The 14603-nt window shown below is 43.0% G+C and overlaps 1 protein-coding gene across 2 annotated transcripts in view; it reads left to right on the forward strand.

Annotated features, from left to right (window-relative positions):
- Positions 1-3483, forward strand: part of AFG1L (AFG1 like ATPase) — a 221100-nt gene extending 217617 nt beyond the window's left edge. For both annotated transcript variants that reach the window (XM_025383053.1, XM_025383054.1), the window contains one exon: positions 184-3483. In XM_025383053.1, coding sequence (XP_025238838.1) covers positions 184-312 — 129 coding nt within the window. In that variant the 3' untranslated portion in view covers positions 313-3483. The remainder of the gene's footprint in view (positions 1-183) is intronic.
- The last annotated feature ends 11120 nt before the right edge of the window (positions 3484-14603 follow it).

The following is a 14603-nucleotide window of genomic DNA, read 5'->3' on the forward strand; positions in this document are numbered from 1 at the left end:
CCTAGCAATTTAAATTGGTTGACTCTCTAGTCTCATTTAAGGGATTGTATATGAAAAAAAAAGTTATTAAAAAAAGGCATAATCTAAACCGGTAAGCCTAAAAAGTTTTTTTAAACCTATGCTTAGGTTCTGTAAATTTTCATTTGTGATAGCTTTAATTTAATTTGTTTGTTTTATAACCAGGATTCAGCAGAAGGACTCTCCATGTTTACTGGAGAAGAGGAAATCTTTGCATTTCAGCGCACGATTTCCCGACTCACAGAAATGCAGACTGAACAGTACTGGAACGAAGGAGACAGAACTAAGAAGTAACTGTCACTTTCACATAAATAAAACTCTAGACAAATGGTTAACGCAGGCAGAACTCCTTATTGTGGGACTTGAAGGAATCATTTTCTCATCATTAATTATGCACTTTGTCCTCTGGACCATTTTAATCTAAAATTGCTGTCAAAGATCTAGTGGATTAGTAAGTTAAACACTTAACATTTTTAGGTCTACTTTTTCTTATTTGGCCTTATTTCTGTACCATGAAATTAAAATCATCATTCCTGAAGATGAATGTAAGACCAGACATTTTAGCTTCACATTAAACCACCTGAATGAACCTTGAATGCACAAGTAAATGCAAGACGTCTGGATGCCTTCAAGCTTTGGCTGCATGGTGGTGGCACGTTAGAAATCCATCTTTTATAACAGGGGAGAAATGCCTTATGTTTGAATTCAAAACAAAGACAGTTTTCCAATCTGATATAAACTAAAAGGGATAATATTTTAGAATATGGGCTTATATGTGGTTTTTTTTTTTTTTTTTTTTTTTTGGTTATGAATTATAGTAAATGTCCTAGGCCTTCAGATTTCTACATAATAAAAAAATATGTTTTTAACCCTGAGATCAAGCTTAGTAGGCAGGACTTGATCTCAAGTGGTCACAGAGTTTTTTTAAAAAAAAAAATTGAGAATTATAATGAGATCAATTAAGGAGCAAGTGTCAAATTCCAGCCAACAGGCAGATCTGCAGGCAGAACTACCAACTCTGTAACCAGGAATGGGGACCAGTGAGAGAGTGTGGGCAGGGGGGTGGGTGTCAGAGTTGTAGGCACTCCGTCAGCAGAGGAGACTCCCACTCACATGGGGCCGGCTGGACCCCAGTGGACAGCAGGCTCCTTCCCACTGTCCGCAGACACTTGCTCTCCTTGCAGCATGCTGCCCCCGCCCTTGCTGCCGACTCCGCCATGAGATGGACCTAATAGGAAACAGGAAAGAACGCCTGACAAGCCTGCTTCAAAGGAAATCTGATTTGTCCTTCACTGAGCTCATTCTTTGCATCTTTGAGTAAAACCTGGCTTTACTAACTATTGTCACAAAGTGGATCTTCGGCTGTGGATGAGTGTGAAAAAAAAAGAAAAAACATAAAATCCACAAAATCTAGTGAAAATTAAGCATTTAGGGGAAGGTAAGGCAGAGGTAAGTCAGTTCAATGATTACAGTGGTCAACATAAGTAAGCTCTTTGAACCTATTTGATTTATTATTTATTTATTTTTTTTTTTATTTTTTATTTTTATATCTTGGCCACTCCAGCCATCTCCTGGCAGGTGTAGTGTGGCATGGCATGGCCCTATTTAATTTGTTAGTCAATAAGCCATCACAGTAGTCTCTTTTAGACATTAACCTAATTAAGGCAAGCAGATAGATGGATGAGTACCCAAGCCGAGAGAAGAGTTTATTTAAATCAAGCCTTCTGTCAACGAAATGTGGTTTAAAGATATTTTTATTGAAGTGAAACACAGTAATTTCAAAGAGGTTAAGTAATAGGGAAGAAAGATGGGAAATAACCACTTTGTGCCAGATTTAATGCTACATATTTACATTAGCTCAGTTAAAAAAAAATAGTCTTAGAAAGTGAATATTATAATCCCTGTTTAAAGATAAGAAAACTGAGGCTTGGGAAAGTTAAGTAGCTTGACCTGAGATTTACAGTTTACAACTACAAAACTCATGTACTATATTTTATACCACACTGTCTCTTACTATTTAAAAAAAAAGAGAGATTGTTTTAAAAATTGATTGATTTAACTCAGTGAATGAAGGTGAAGATAAATTTACAACAGAACCATTGATTTGAACTCAGTAAATATAAAATGTTTAACTTTATTCTTTAGATGTTAGCTTTTTACTTTTCCCATTCCTTTGGTAATTATTCTGTACCTTAATTTTTTAAAAAATAGTGTGAATGGATAGATAGATAGATGGACAGTATGACTGATAGAACTGTCCCTGAGTGTGAGTGTATGTATAAGAGTCCTCCTCTTCTACATACTTTTATAACTTTTATAACTGTTATGTTAAAAAGTTCATTTGAGGTCAGATATTGGGAATAAAGTTTCATTTTTCCATAGAAACAATCATGTAATGTTAGTTGGGGTGCTGTCCCAGTGTGTAGGAGCCTATGTAATTCTCAGTGTAGCTTCCCTATAATGTCATTTTGGTACAAAAGAACTTAAACCCTGAGGGAAAAACTGTAGCTCAGTCTCCACCTAAGTAACTGGAGCATGTGTCCACTTCTGTGTCCCCAGTCTGCAATCTTCTTCCCCAGCTCCAGGGGCCTGGTGGGACTGGCTACAGTGGAAGAGGCTCTTTGAGCTGGGAGAGGGGTTTATGCAGAAAGTGGGGCTAGAAGGCTTTGGCTGGATCTCTGGAGGGGAGGAAGGAGTTCCATGGTGGCTGGAAATCTACAAAGTTTATTTCATAAAATAGCACGCAAGAAAAAAACCCAAATCTTCAAGAATAGCCATCACTAGGAAACAGTATGGTAGCTCTACTAAAAGAAAAGTAATGCCAACATGAAACGCAACCCCTAGATTGGAGAGCAACATTTCAGTTTGTCTTTCTTCCAAGCCCTGCCCCTATTACATTCTCAGCATTCCAGTCTTTCTCCCTAGAAGTCTCTCAGCAAATGCTCTTTTTTTGAAATGCTTTAAATGTATACTTTGAGATGGAGGTTTGAGCTGAGTAGTGCTGTGGAAAGCTCCCATTCAATTCAAAACACAGACGGGGGATGTCTTTAGAGTCAGGAGAAAACACCATGTGCCAAGGGTGCTCTCCAAACTGATCACTGGTTCCCAGACTTAACAGAGGTCAAGCGGAGAAAAAGGAAAGCTTTTCTTAGAGAAGAAAAAGAAAAATCTTATCACTTCTCATATTTCTTTACGCAGTGTATGAGCTTATTTGCTGATATCACTAATCCTGAGATGAAAAACAGGATGGACTTAAGTAATTTTAACCTATTTCTGAGGCCAAAAAGACTGTAGCATTATTTTAATCAAATTTATGCCTTTTCAGTGGGACTTCAAATTTTAATAATAAGGCAATACTTTTATCTTCTTAATGTATATATATTTCCTGTACTTACAAGTGTGCAAATAACATAATTTTAAAATTAGTTGGAATATTGAAAAAAATTAAAATTTCACTTGTAAGATTGGGATGTGCTTATATCCATTTATTTATTTAAGAAACACATCATGTTTTCTGTGTCCTGGACATGGTTCTATGTGCTTTATAAACTCTTTTGATCCATGTAACAGTCTTATGAGATAGGTGCCATTATAATCATTTGATAGACAGGGAAGCTGAGACACGGAACACAGCTAAAGCAGAATCCTGAATTGCTAAAATATACGCTGAAGTCAATAAAATTAGCGAAGTGCTAACATATTACATTTTCCATTTCATTGCCTCTGTCCTGAAAACAGTATTGCTGGTCCACGTAACTGGAACCTACACTTGATGGCTGCTTTATCTGAGATTAAAAACACGCAGAAGGATTGGGCGCCTGGGTCCCTGACATTTGGGTTCCTGTTCAGTTACGGGAATCTGTCTTGCAGCAAGTCTGTAAGTTACCTTTATTAGATTTACTAATCTCAAAAGACGTCACTTGCTGGTAGGAAAGGATTTTCTTTGGAAATGAGTTTATAACTTCTTATACAGTCAGAATTAAGATGAATGTTCCCTATTGGCATATAGCAGTTCATTTTTCTGGAATAGAAAATTACAAATGTTAAAATCTGCCCTCTTGTCGAGTGTCTACTGACTCAGTCCAGCAGCTCACTAGGACCCTCACATCTGTTACCCCCACTGGTCACTCGGTCCAGTCAAACATGCCTGTCCGCCAGCCTTTCATCTGTGCTGCATGGAGCCATCAGTCTGTCTTGCCTGCTTGCCTAAGGGGCTTTCCGGATGTTGTGCTGAGAATTTTCCTATCTCAGGGCTGTACTTTCTGGGTTCCCGGTGGTTGATTGCTTGTCTCTAATGATGCAGTGGGAAGGGCTCGAGATCCGGCATTGGAAAATTCAGTTCTGCTAATTATTGTTTTGTGACCTCGACCAAGATAGTGCTCTGAGCCTCAGTTGTGTCATCTTATAAATGGGAATCATAATGCCCATTTCATAGAGTTACTATGAGGATTGTTGGTGAAAAGCGCTTTGCAAATGGCAAAGGATTAAACGATTAAACGAACATCAGTTGTCATTGATACTAATGATTATGATCATAAATCCTACTTTCTACTTTGTGTTATAGCCTTTTGAGGAACACAAAACAGAAGACACATTCCAACCACTGGTTTCTAACAGAAGGGAAAAGATACTCATTAAATGGCTAGACACCAAGAGCACATGGGTCTGGCTTAATGAGATGCTGGAGAAGGTTGTTAAATTCAAATCCATGTTTTCAGGATTAATACAGAAATTAATTGTTGTTTGGTGAACATCAAAGATTTCCCAGAAATAGGGCACCATCTTGTGGTCAGTAGGATGAACTGACAGGAAAAAAAAGTCCAGTGGTTCTCAATGCTACACATTCCTAGGCCTAGGTCCACCTCCAGGGTCAGGTGTGGTGAGTCAGATGTGTGGCCCCAGCATCAGCACTTGTTAATGTTCCTCGTAAGATTCTAAGGTGCAGCAGGGTTGATCACCGCCAATCAGGCAGGCCGTGGAGCTCTTGCCTATGACTACACAGCCGGTAAGCACAGACAGCCCTGCCTGCAGCTGCGTCCTGACTCTGGGCGCCTGATGCAGAGACCACGGCACTTTCCAGGGAGTAGAGGCTGTTGCTATGATTCCTGGAGCCCAGGTCATCAGCACACTGGCACGCACAAAGGCACCTCCCAGAGCCCACCCCTCTCCTCCCTGGAGACCTGCGCTCCTCTGCCTTTCTTCTCCACCCACACTAATAACGTCAAAATAGGTAACCATGCAGCACTTCCTAGTTTACAAAGCACTTTAGGAGGCCAAGGCGAAAGGATGGTTTGCTCCTACCATATCCGTCGTCCACAGCAAATTCTGCGAGGAGATGTGATCATCCTACTGCCCATGAGGAAACCGGGGCACTCGGCGGGGTAAGTGGTTTCACAAGCATATCGAGTAAGCACATGTCTTTTGGATCCCAACCCTGTGCTCTGCAGCCCTCCTGGTAGCAGTAGTAATAGTAGCCCCCATTCTAAAGTCATCGTGGTCTTGAGGCTGGAACAGGAAAGATGGGGGTGTCGGGGCTTGCACAGGGGTGTTGTTTTGCACAGCCCCATATGTGAGAGCAAATAATTGGAATCACAGTGGCTGGCAAACTGAAATATTTGATCTTCACAATAATTCTGGGAAAGGAGATACTGTTCTTAGAGAAGGGGTTAGAGCTTGAAGAAAATAAGGAATTCCATTGTGGCTATCAAACATTTCAATCTCAGGACTCTCTCTCTCTCTCTCTCTATTCATTTATTTATTTACTCTGAGACCGTGGAGTGCAGTGGCACAATCATGGCTCACTGCAGCCTTGACTTCCCCGGCTCAAGTGATCCTCCCACCTCAGCCTCCCAAGTAGCTGGGACTACAGGTGTGCACCACCATGCTCAGCTAATTTTTAAATTTTTTAAAAAACACAGATGGGCTCTGGCTATGTTGCCAGGGCTGGTCTCAAACTCCTGGGCTCAAGTGATCCTCCTGCCTCAGCCTCCCAAAGTGCTGGAATTATAAGCATGAACCACCACATCTGGCCCCACTTTCCACTTTCAAAATGCTTGCAGACCCCAAAGAGCTTTTATGTGGGTGGAATGTATAATCACCAGTATTAGAAATCAAACAGAGAAATTGTTAGATATTTAATTCATTTAAAAATAACAATAAGCACACAAAATATTACCTAAATAGCATTATGAAAAGTAACAGCATTTTCCAAAACAAGAAACAAGTTAGTGAGAAAAGTGGCATCGTTTTAAATTTTTGCCAATGTCTGGTTTAGTAAAATACAGCCAGATTCTCACACCTGCCTTTGCATTCAATCTGTTGGAATATCACACATCATGTAGCTCCTGAAAAAATCAACTGTGTGCATGTGGGAGAATGAGAGAGAAAGGTAAATAATGTCTTAGTGGTTTTATGGAAAATGACTTTCACCTCATGGACTCACCAAGAGTCACAGGTCCCTCAAGGGTCCCTGGACCACACTTGGACAAGGCTGAGTTTATTGCTAATGGGATGAAGGATTCCCATGTGCCCACTGGAGCCCACTGGTAAGAGCTGGTATTGGCAACTGGAGTGGAGAGAGGGTCCTAAGCATGGGAAGGGTGGGGCCAAGCTAGATGGGAATTTGAATATAGGAGAAGATGGTAGCCAGTCTACCCATTGAGACCTCCTAGCCACTGCCTCACTTCATCCTCATTGTTGCCTGCTGCTCTGAGCCCTAAGCACTTTGCCAGCCCAGCCCCAACCTTGCAACTCTCTTCTCTAGCTTCTCCTCCTGTGTCTCAGCTCTTCCTTCTCTGAAAGCTTCTGGTTCCTTTTCCTTTTCTCACCATCTAAGTTCTTTCTTGGATCCACATAAAAATGCTAATTATAAAAAACAACACCCAATATTATACAAAGTCCTTTCACACATAACGTCTTTTTCACACTCTTTTCTTGATGTCCATAGCAACAAATACCAGCTGATGCCAGTTATTCTCAAGTGTGTCTTCCCATCCCTGAATCCACCAGTCTCCTGTTCTGTACTTCCAATTGCCTACTGGATCTCTCCTCTTGAATACTGCTTAAACTCAGTGTGTCTCAAATAGTACTCAACCCAATCCTCCACACTGAAATATCTTCTTGCAATGGTACACTTTTTGCAATGATACTGTCTCAGGCACTCACAGCTGCAGTACTCTAATACTTTGCCACTGGCAGTCAACAAGAGCCAGTGATGTTGGGAACAGAAAAGAAAGGATAAACATTGGAATCATGTTACATGTTGCAGAAAGGGTCCAAGATAAGTATCAGTGCAGGGCAGGACTTGGAGAATGGTTAGTTATTGGAATGAATGGCAAACCCAACAATCTGAAGACAAGAGCAGTTTAAGCAAAGGTGATCCCAGGACTTTCAGCCTGTCCTGAGTGTTTCTACAGTGATGGGATCAGTTCTGGAGTCTCCCAGTCCTCATTATCCACCTGGGGGCTGGGGATAAGACTCCAGAGAGTCCTAGGACAAGCTGGCCTTTGGGAATGCAGTAGACAGTTCTCATTTCACTGATTCACTCTTTAATTTATTGAATAAACACTGTCAAGTGCTTCTTATGACAAGGCACTCTGCTAGATGCTCCGTGGGACATGATGAAGTTTAAAGCTTTCTTTAAAAGAAAGAAAAAAAAAGTCATTATTTTGTCCAGGCACAGTGGCTCATGCCTGTAATCCCAACACTTTGGGAGGCCAAGGTGGGGGGATCACTTGAAGCCAGGAGTGAAAAGAAAGAAAAAGGAAAAAGAAAAAAAAAATGATTATTTGAATAGGAGAATTTATATGTTGATTATATTGCTCCTTAAGGAAAAGTCAGCAATTTAAATCAAAATTAAAGCTTGAATCTCTAAAACTGGCTAACCTCATCTGGAACATGTGGCTCCCCCTTGCCCCTAAGATCACCTTCTCTGTAGTCTACCAGGCTAGCATGAGCCACACCTGTTCAGTTTTCCAACTCTCAGCGAAGAGAAAGACTTCATTAATATTTGGGGGATACAGGCCAGGTACAGTGTCTCACACGTGTAATCCCAGCACTTTGGGAGGCTGAGGCAGGTGGATCGCTTGAGTTAAGGGGTTCAAGACCAGCCTGGCCAACATGGTGAAACCCCATCTCCACAAAAAACATGAAAATTAGCCAGGCATGACGGTGCATCCCTATAATCCCAGCTTCTCAGGAGGCTGAGGCAGGAGAATCACTTAAACCCAAGAGGCAGAGGTTGTAGTGAGCCGAGACTGCGCCATTGCACTCCAGCTTGGGCAACAGAGTGAAACTCTCAAATATATATATATATGTATATATATATTGGGGATACAGATAATAAATTCAGAAAATACCTGGAATCGAGATGATATGGCTAATCAAATTTAATGTGATCATCTTCAGCATGAATCTCCACTTTGTTCCAGCTCCCCCTCCAGATTCCAGACACCTCTTCTATCCCCCTCCACAAGACGATACTCATAGACACACATATACCTCTGAGTGCTTCCTGGAAAGGGCAGAATCCAAAAAGAAGCCTCTTCTGCAGCATGACAGTCACTGCTAGAACTTGCCCATAACCAGTTCTCTCTTTCTAAGCACACAGGCGGGTCACACTTTCTGGCCCCTTGGCAGTTAGGCAAGGCCATGTGACTACTTCTGAGCAGTTAGTTGGCAGTGAGTGGAAGTGATGTGACATATGTGTCATTTCCAAGGTGAAGCACTTACTAGCTGGCTTGAGAGCTTCTAGATCTCTTTTCTTTTGCATGGAAAACCTGGAAATACCATGTTGAGACAGAGACACCCAAGATAAAATAGCCTGGAAGGCTGAGCCTTCACACGGAAATACCAAACCACCCATGGCAAATGCTGTGTGAGCAAGAAATAAAATTACATTCTGTTTTTCCTTGGAGAAATAAGGGAAAAAATAAAAATAAATTACATTCTAATAAACCATGGAGACCTTTGGTGTTATTTGTTATGGCAGCATAATCCAGCTTGTCTTGACTATACACCAGCCGGCCGGCTGGCCAGCCCCTTCAGGGTCTGTTTCTTGTCTGAGGACCTGGCCCTTCCTTGGGAACTGACACTAAGAATGGCTGCTCTCCTTGGCTTCATCTCCAGACCCGTGTGGCTTGTCTCTAGAGGGCTTAGCAATAGCAACACATCTCTCTATTGCCCCAAACCTCAACATTCACACATGTGCTATAACTGCCCCCAAGAATCCCCCTGCATCCCTTCACTTCCAATACTTTTTTACTTGGGTTTTGTGTTTTTTGGGTCACAGTGAAAATATTAGGTGGACAGGTTTAAATGTATCCGATGACTTTAAACCCAACTTTGATACTCAAGTGGGCAAGAAAGCTGCTTGCAATTCTTCAGGGCTTGGACTTGAGCCATCAGTTGTTTAAAACTCTAAGCAGATGCAAATTATAAAAGACATTTATTCACATATGAAGTCTGCATCCAGAGAAAACCATTGTCAGAGCTGAAATAATCTAACCAAAGAAGAATAGGCAGGGTATAAAATCAAGCAGTGCCAAGGCACATGCTTACCCCGACCCAAAAGGAATCCAGCCATTTCATTCCTCCAGCAGGTGGCGATCCAGAGGCATCCTGAGAGAAGGGGCAGGCAGGAAGAACAGAGCACCACTAGGAGTCAGGAGTGTATCTGAGATCCTGTACTGCTACTAACCGTATAAAACCTCATGCACATAACTGTGGGTAAATCACTTAATGTTACTCTTTGGGCCTCATCTAAGACCTTTATTTCTGTGAAGCTCTGATGATATATAATTTGATCAAACGGTGTATACAGATGGCCCGTAAGCACACGAAAAGATGCTCAGTATCATGACTCATTAGGGAAATGCAAATCAAAATCACTGTGAGACACCACTTTACACTACTAGGATGGTTAGAATCAAAGAGATGGAGAATAAAAAAGGCTGGCAAGGATGTGAAGAAATTGGAACCCTCATACGCTGCTGATGAAAATGTAAAATGGTGTAGCTTTGGGAAACAGTTTGGCAGCTCCTCAAAATATTAAGCATCTAGCAATTCTATTCCTAGATACCTAAGAGAAATAAAAATATATATCTGCACAAAAACTTGTGCATGAAGGTTTGCAAAAGATTATTATATTAGCCCCAAAGTGAAAACCCAAATGTCCACTACCTGGTGAATGGATAAACATGATGTGGCATTACATATAAAGTAGTAGTATCCAGCAATGAAAATGAAGTCCTGATACGTGCTGCTACAAGGATGGACCTTGAAAATATTATTCTAAGTGAAAGAAGCCAATCATGATGGGCACACATATATATGGCTCCATGTGTGTGATATGTCAAGTAGGCAAATCTGTAGCGATAAAGAGTAGGGCCTGGGGGTGAGGGCAGCAATGAGGAATAATTGCTAATGGGTACAAGATTTCTTTTAGGGATAATGAAAACATCTGAAATTAGATTGTAGTGGTGATCGCAAAACTCTGTGACTACACTAAAAATCGCTGAACTGTGTGCCTTACCTGGTTGGATTTTATGGTATGTGAATCAAGCTATTAAAAATAGTGTACAGGGCTGGGCGCGGTGGCTCATGCCTGTAATCCCAGCAATTTGGGAGGCCGAGGCCGGTGGATCACTTGAGGCCAGGAGTTCAAGACCAGCCTCGCCGACATGGTAAAACCCTGTCTCAAAATACAAAAATTAGCTGGGCATGGTGGCACACCATCTGTAATCTCAGCTACTCAGGAGGCTGAGGCACGAGAATTGCTTGAACCCAGGAGGTGAAGGCTGCAGTGAGCTGAGATCGCGTCACTGCACTCCAATCTGGGTGATGGAGTGAGACTCTGTCAAAAAAAAAGTGTACAGATATTCACCAGTCATTCATTCATTCATCATTTACTTGCTGTCTACTCTGTGCCAGGAGCTGGACACACTGAGAATAATGAGACAAACTCCCTCACCATGACAGGCTTGTGATCTTTTAGGGACAACACATAGACATAATGTGGTAAGTGTCAAGGAAGAGCCTCGCCCAGGTATTCTGGGAAGACCAGGGCACTCAAGTCAGCCAGGAAATGTAGTAAAAGGCATAGAACGGACCGAGGGACAAATACTGTGCTCGGGAGGAGAGATGCAGAATGACAAAACCCATCGCTAGTCTCCAGGAGATGAAAAGGGTTGAGAGAGAGCACCAGTGCAGGGCCAAGTGTCATCCATACAACGAGAAATTACAAAGTGCTCTGGCAATTCAGAAGAGGGAGTTATAATGAGTGTTATTCTTCTGAATGTTCAGAGAGAAATTAGACATAATTTGGTCCTTCAAGACGTAACAATTCCCCTTTAGAACCCAAAATTCAGGGTGCACAGTGTAAAAACTGCTGCTATCATCAAAATGTGTCCCTCATTTTGCACTAATAACCTATCATATTTTAACCAAACTCTGAAAAGGCAGAATATTAAATTCAATTGCTAAAGAAGTATCAGTTGATTTCTATTGATTAGAGCAACTTGATTATCGAGTTTGTAGAATTAAAAATAATTGCTTATGCTTTTGTGGTACTGACATAATTAAACTGAACAGCACAAAAATAATGCTCAAACCATGACAAAGCAACTTTAAGTTTGGGGCAAAATAGACAGCTGATGTATGGATGAGCTAAACTCCCACCTTACAATCACCACTTTGTAGCCCATAGTTACACGTAGGGAATAAGGAACAGAAGGGGCCAGGTGTGATAGCTCAAGCCTGTAATCCCAGCACTTGGGGAGGCCAAGGCAGGCGGATCACCTGAGCTCAAGAGTCCAGCCTGGGCAACATGGTAAAACCCCATCTTTACAAAAAATACAAAAATTAGCCGGGCATGGTGGTGCACTCCTATAATCCCAGCTACTCAGGAGGCTGAGGCAGGAGAATCGCTTGAGCCTGGGAGGCAGAAGTTGCAGTGAGCTGAGATCGCACCACTGCACTCCAGCCTGGGTGACAGAGTGAGACTCTTTATCAATGAAAGAAAGGAAAAGGAAGAAAGAAGAGAGAGGGAGGGAGGGAGGGAGGGAGGGAGGGAGGAAGGAAGGAAGGAAGGAAGGAAGGAAGGGAGGGAGGGAGGGAGGGAGGGAGGGAGGGAAAGAAAGGAAAGAAGGAAGGAAGGAAGGAAGGAAAGACAAGAAAGAAAGAAAAAGAAAGAAAGAAAGAAAGAAAGAAAGAAAGAAAAAGAAAGAAAGAAGGAAAGAAAAGGAAAGAAAGAGAGAAAGGAAGGAAGGAAAGAAAGAGAAGAAAGAGAGAGAGAAAGAAAGAAGAAAGAAAAAGAGAGAAAGAAGAAGGAAGAGAGGACCTGCTGTGGTGGTTGGGAGGGGACTCCCTCATGGAGATGGAGAAGGAGCGGGCAGAGTATTGGCACTCAGAGCTCTTGTCATAGCATAAGTCAGAGGGCCCCAGAGCAACCTGATGACAGCTAAGGGCAGGTCCCTCTTCCTGCTGTGACCCAGGGCACTCTCCTTATTTAGGCTGACCTGGATCTGCAGCCTATGTGTGCTCTCTAGACCCACCTTGACTCTTGGTTTGGGGAAGGCTTTCTCCTCCAAGGCTCTGGTTTGTCCCCAGTTTGTGCCACTGAGTTTCGGTCCCCTTCAACTCTGCCTCAAGGCTAGAATTTATGCCCCAGGGGGTGGGGGTGGGGAGGGTGTCCTCAGCCTGCTGTTTACCTCAGCCCCCATTTACATCCTCTGCAGAGCCAAACCTCCTTTCTGTGTTAGTTCATTCTTTCCAAGCTCCACGTGTGGCAGAAGGGTCCGGAATGGGATCAAGAGAGGCTGGCTAGCTTCTCAGCTCCATGATGGGCAAAGCCGTTAGTATGGAGCTTGGCTTCCTCACTCGTCCAGCTTCGTCTGGAGTCAGACCTGGGTTAAATGCCTGCTGTGTGACCTGGCGTGTTAGCCAAAGTTGCTCAACCTTCGTCTCCCCATTTGTAAAATGGGGGAAAGAATACCAACCTTGCCGGGTGCTGTGGGCATCAGAGATCATTACTCATAGTGCCCAGCACCGCGCAGACATTCATTAGCCAGCAATTGTTATCTATGATTGTCCTCAAACTCCCTTCCTGTTCTGAGAGAGATGCTGGGTCACAGGGCTCCCATTCTTCGGGCTGGCATTTCAGTTCCATCTGGAAGATGAGTAGAGGCAGCCCTGAGGAACCTGCCCAGGGGCTCAGAGGCACGGATGATGGCCAGATGTCACTCCTCCATTCCCATTCTTGGACCCTGGCCTGGGGTAGCTCGGCCTCCACCTTCTGTCTTCTCTGCGCAGCACTCACGGCCCTTCATGTTTGCATGTGTGCCTTCTGCTCCCTCTGCCTACATGAAGCCGAATGGAGGGTGCGCTTTGGGTCCTCCTCCCAGTGCAAACCTTCACCTGTGAGACAGACTGCAAAGGGCCGAGGGTAATCTGCAGCTTGGTGACGTGAACCACCAGTCTCATTCTCTAAGCTAGTCTCATTCTCTAAGCTGAGGCCCTAACCTTTTGTTGTCATGGGCTCCACCAAGAAGCTGAGGATGAATGCTCAGAAATCTCCACTCTAACCAAGTTCTACACAAATATCCACTGAGATTTTGCATAGATTCTCCAGGGGCCCATGACCACAAGTTCAGACGCCTGAACTCTGGTCCCTCCTCGTGTGTGTGTGGCAGCCTCTCGCAGGGGCTTGGTGCTCACCTGCTCTCTGGAAGATTAACAAAGTCAGGGTGTTGGTTTTTCCAAGGGCTGAGTCACTGCGGTTGGAAGTAGTGAGGGTGACCGGTACGACCCTCCTATCAGGTAGGGAGGACTGAGGGTCCTCAGCCACCCAAGAGGCTCCTGAAGAGGGCGCCCTAAGGTGCCGGCATGCTGGACATGATCATTTATTAGGAGAATCTGACCAAATATGTCATTATATTACATGTCAGAACATTATACTCAGCACATTCTCGGCAAAAGCGTTCACTTCTTTAAGACTATTTTCCTCACACTATTGAGCTCTCAAGCAAGTTGAGTTTGCCATTGATACTGTTTGCTGGATGATAATTAAGGATGACTTACTACATTGTTCCCCAAACCTAGTGAGCCATCAGAACCACCTGGGAAGCTGATACAGACTATTCAGCCCCATGCCAAACTTATTGAACTTGGATCTTCTTTGGAGAGACCCAAAAAACTGTATTTTTAAAATAAGTGTCATCAGTGAACCTAATGATTAGCTAAGATTAGGAAACAAGGACTCAACATTGAGTAACATTTAACTTTCCTAAAGAAGGTGTTTTTTTTTGTTTGTTTTGTTTTTTTGTTTTTTTGAGACACGGTCTCACTCTATCACCCAGGCTGGAGTACAGTGGCACGATCATGACTCGTTGGAAGCTCAAGTCCAACCTCCTGGGCTCAAGTGATCCTCCCACCTCAGCCTCTCAAGCAGCTGGGACTACAGGCACACACCACCATGTCTGGCTAATTTTTTTTTTTTTTTTTTTTTTGAGACGGAGTTTTGCTCTTGTTGCCCAAGCTGGAGTGCAATGGTGCCATCTAGGCTCACTGCAACCTCCGCCTTCCAGGTA

The sequence above is a fragment of the Theropithecus gelada genome, chromosome 4 (genome assembly GCF_003255815.1).
Source record: "Theropithecus gelada isolate Dixy chromosome 4, Tgel_1.0, whole genome shotgun sequence".
NCBI lineage: Eukaryota > Metazoa > Chordata > Mammalia > Primates > Cercopithecidae > Theropithecus > Theropithecus gelada.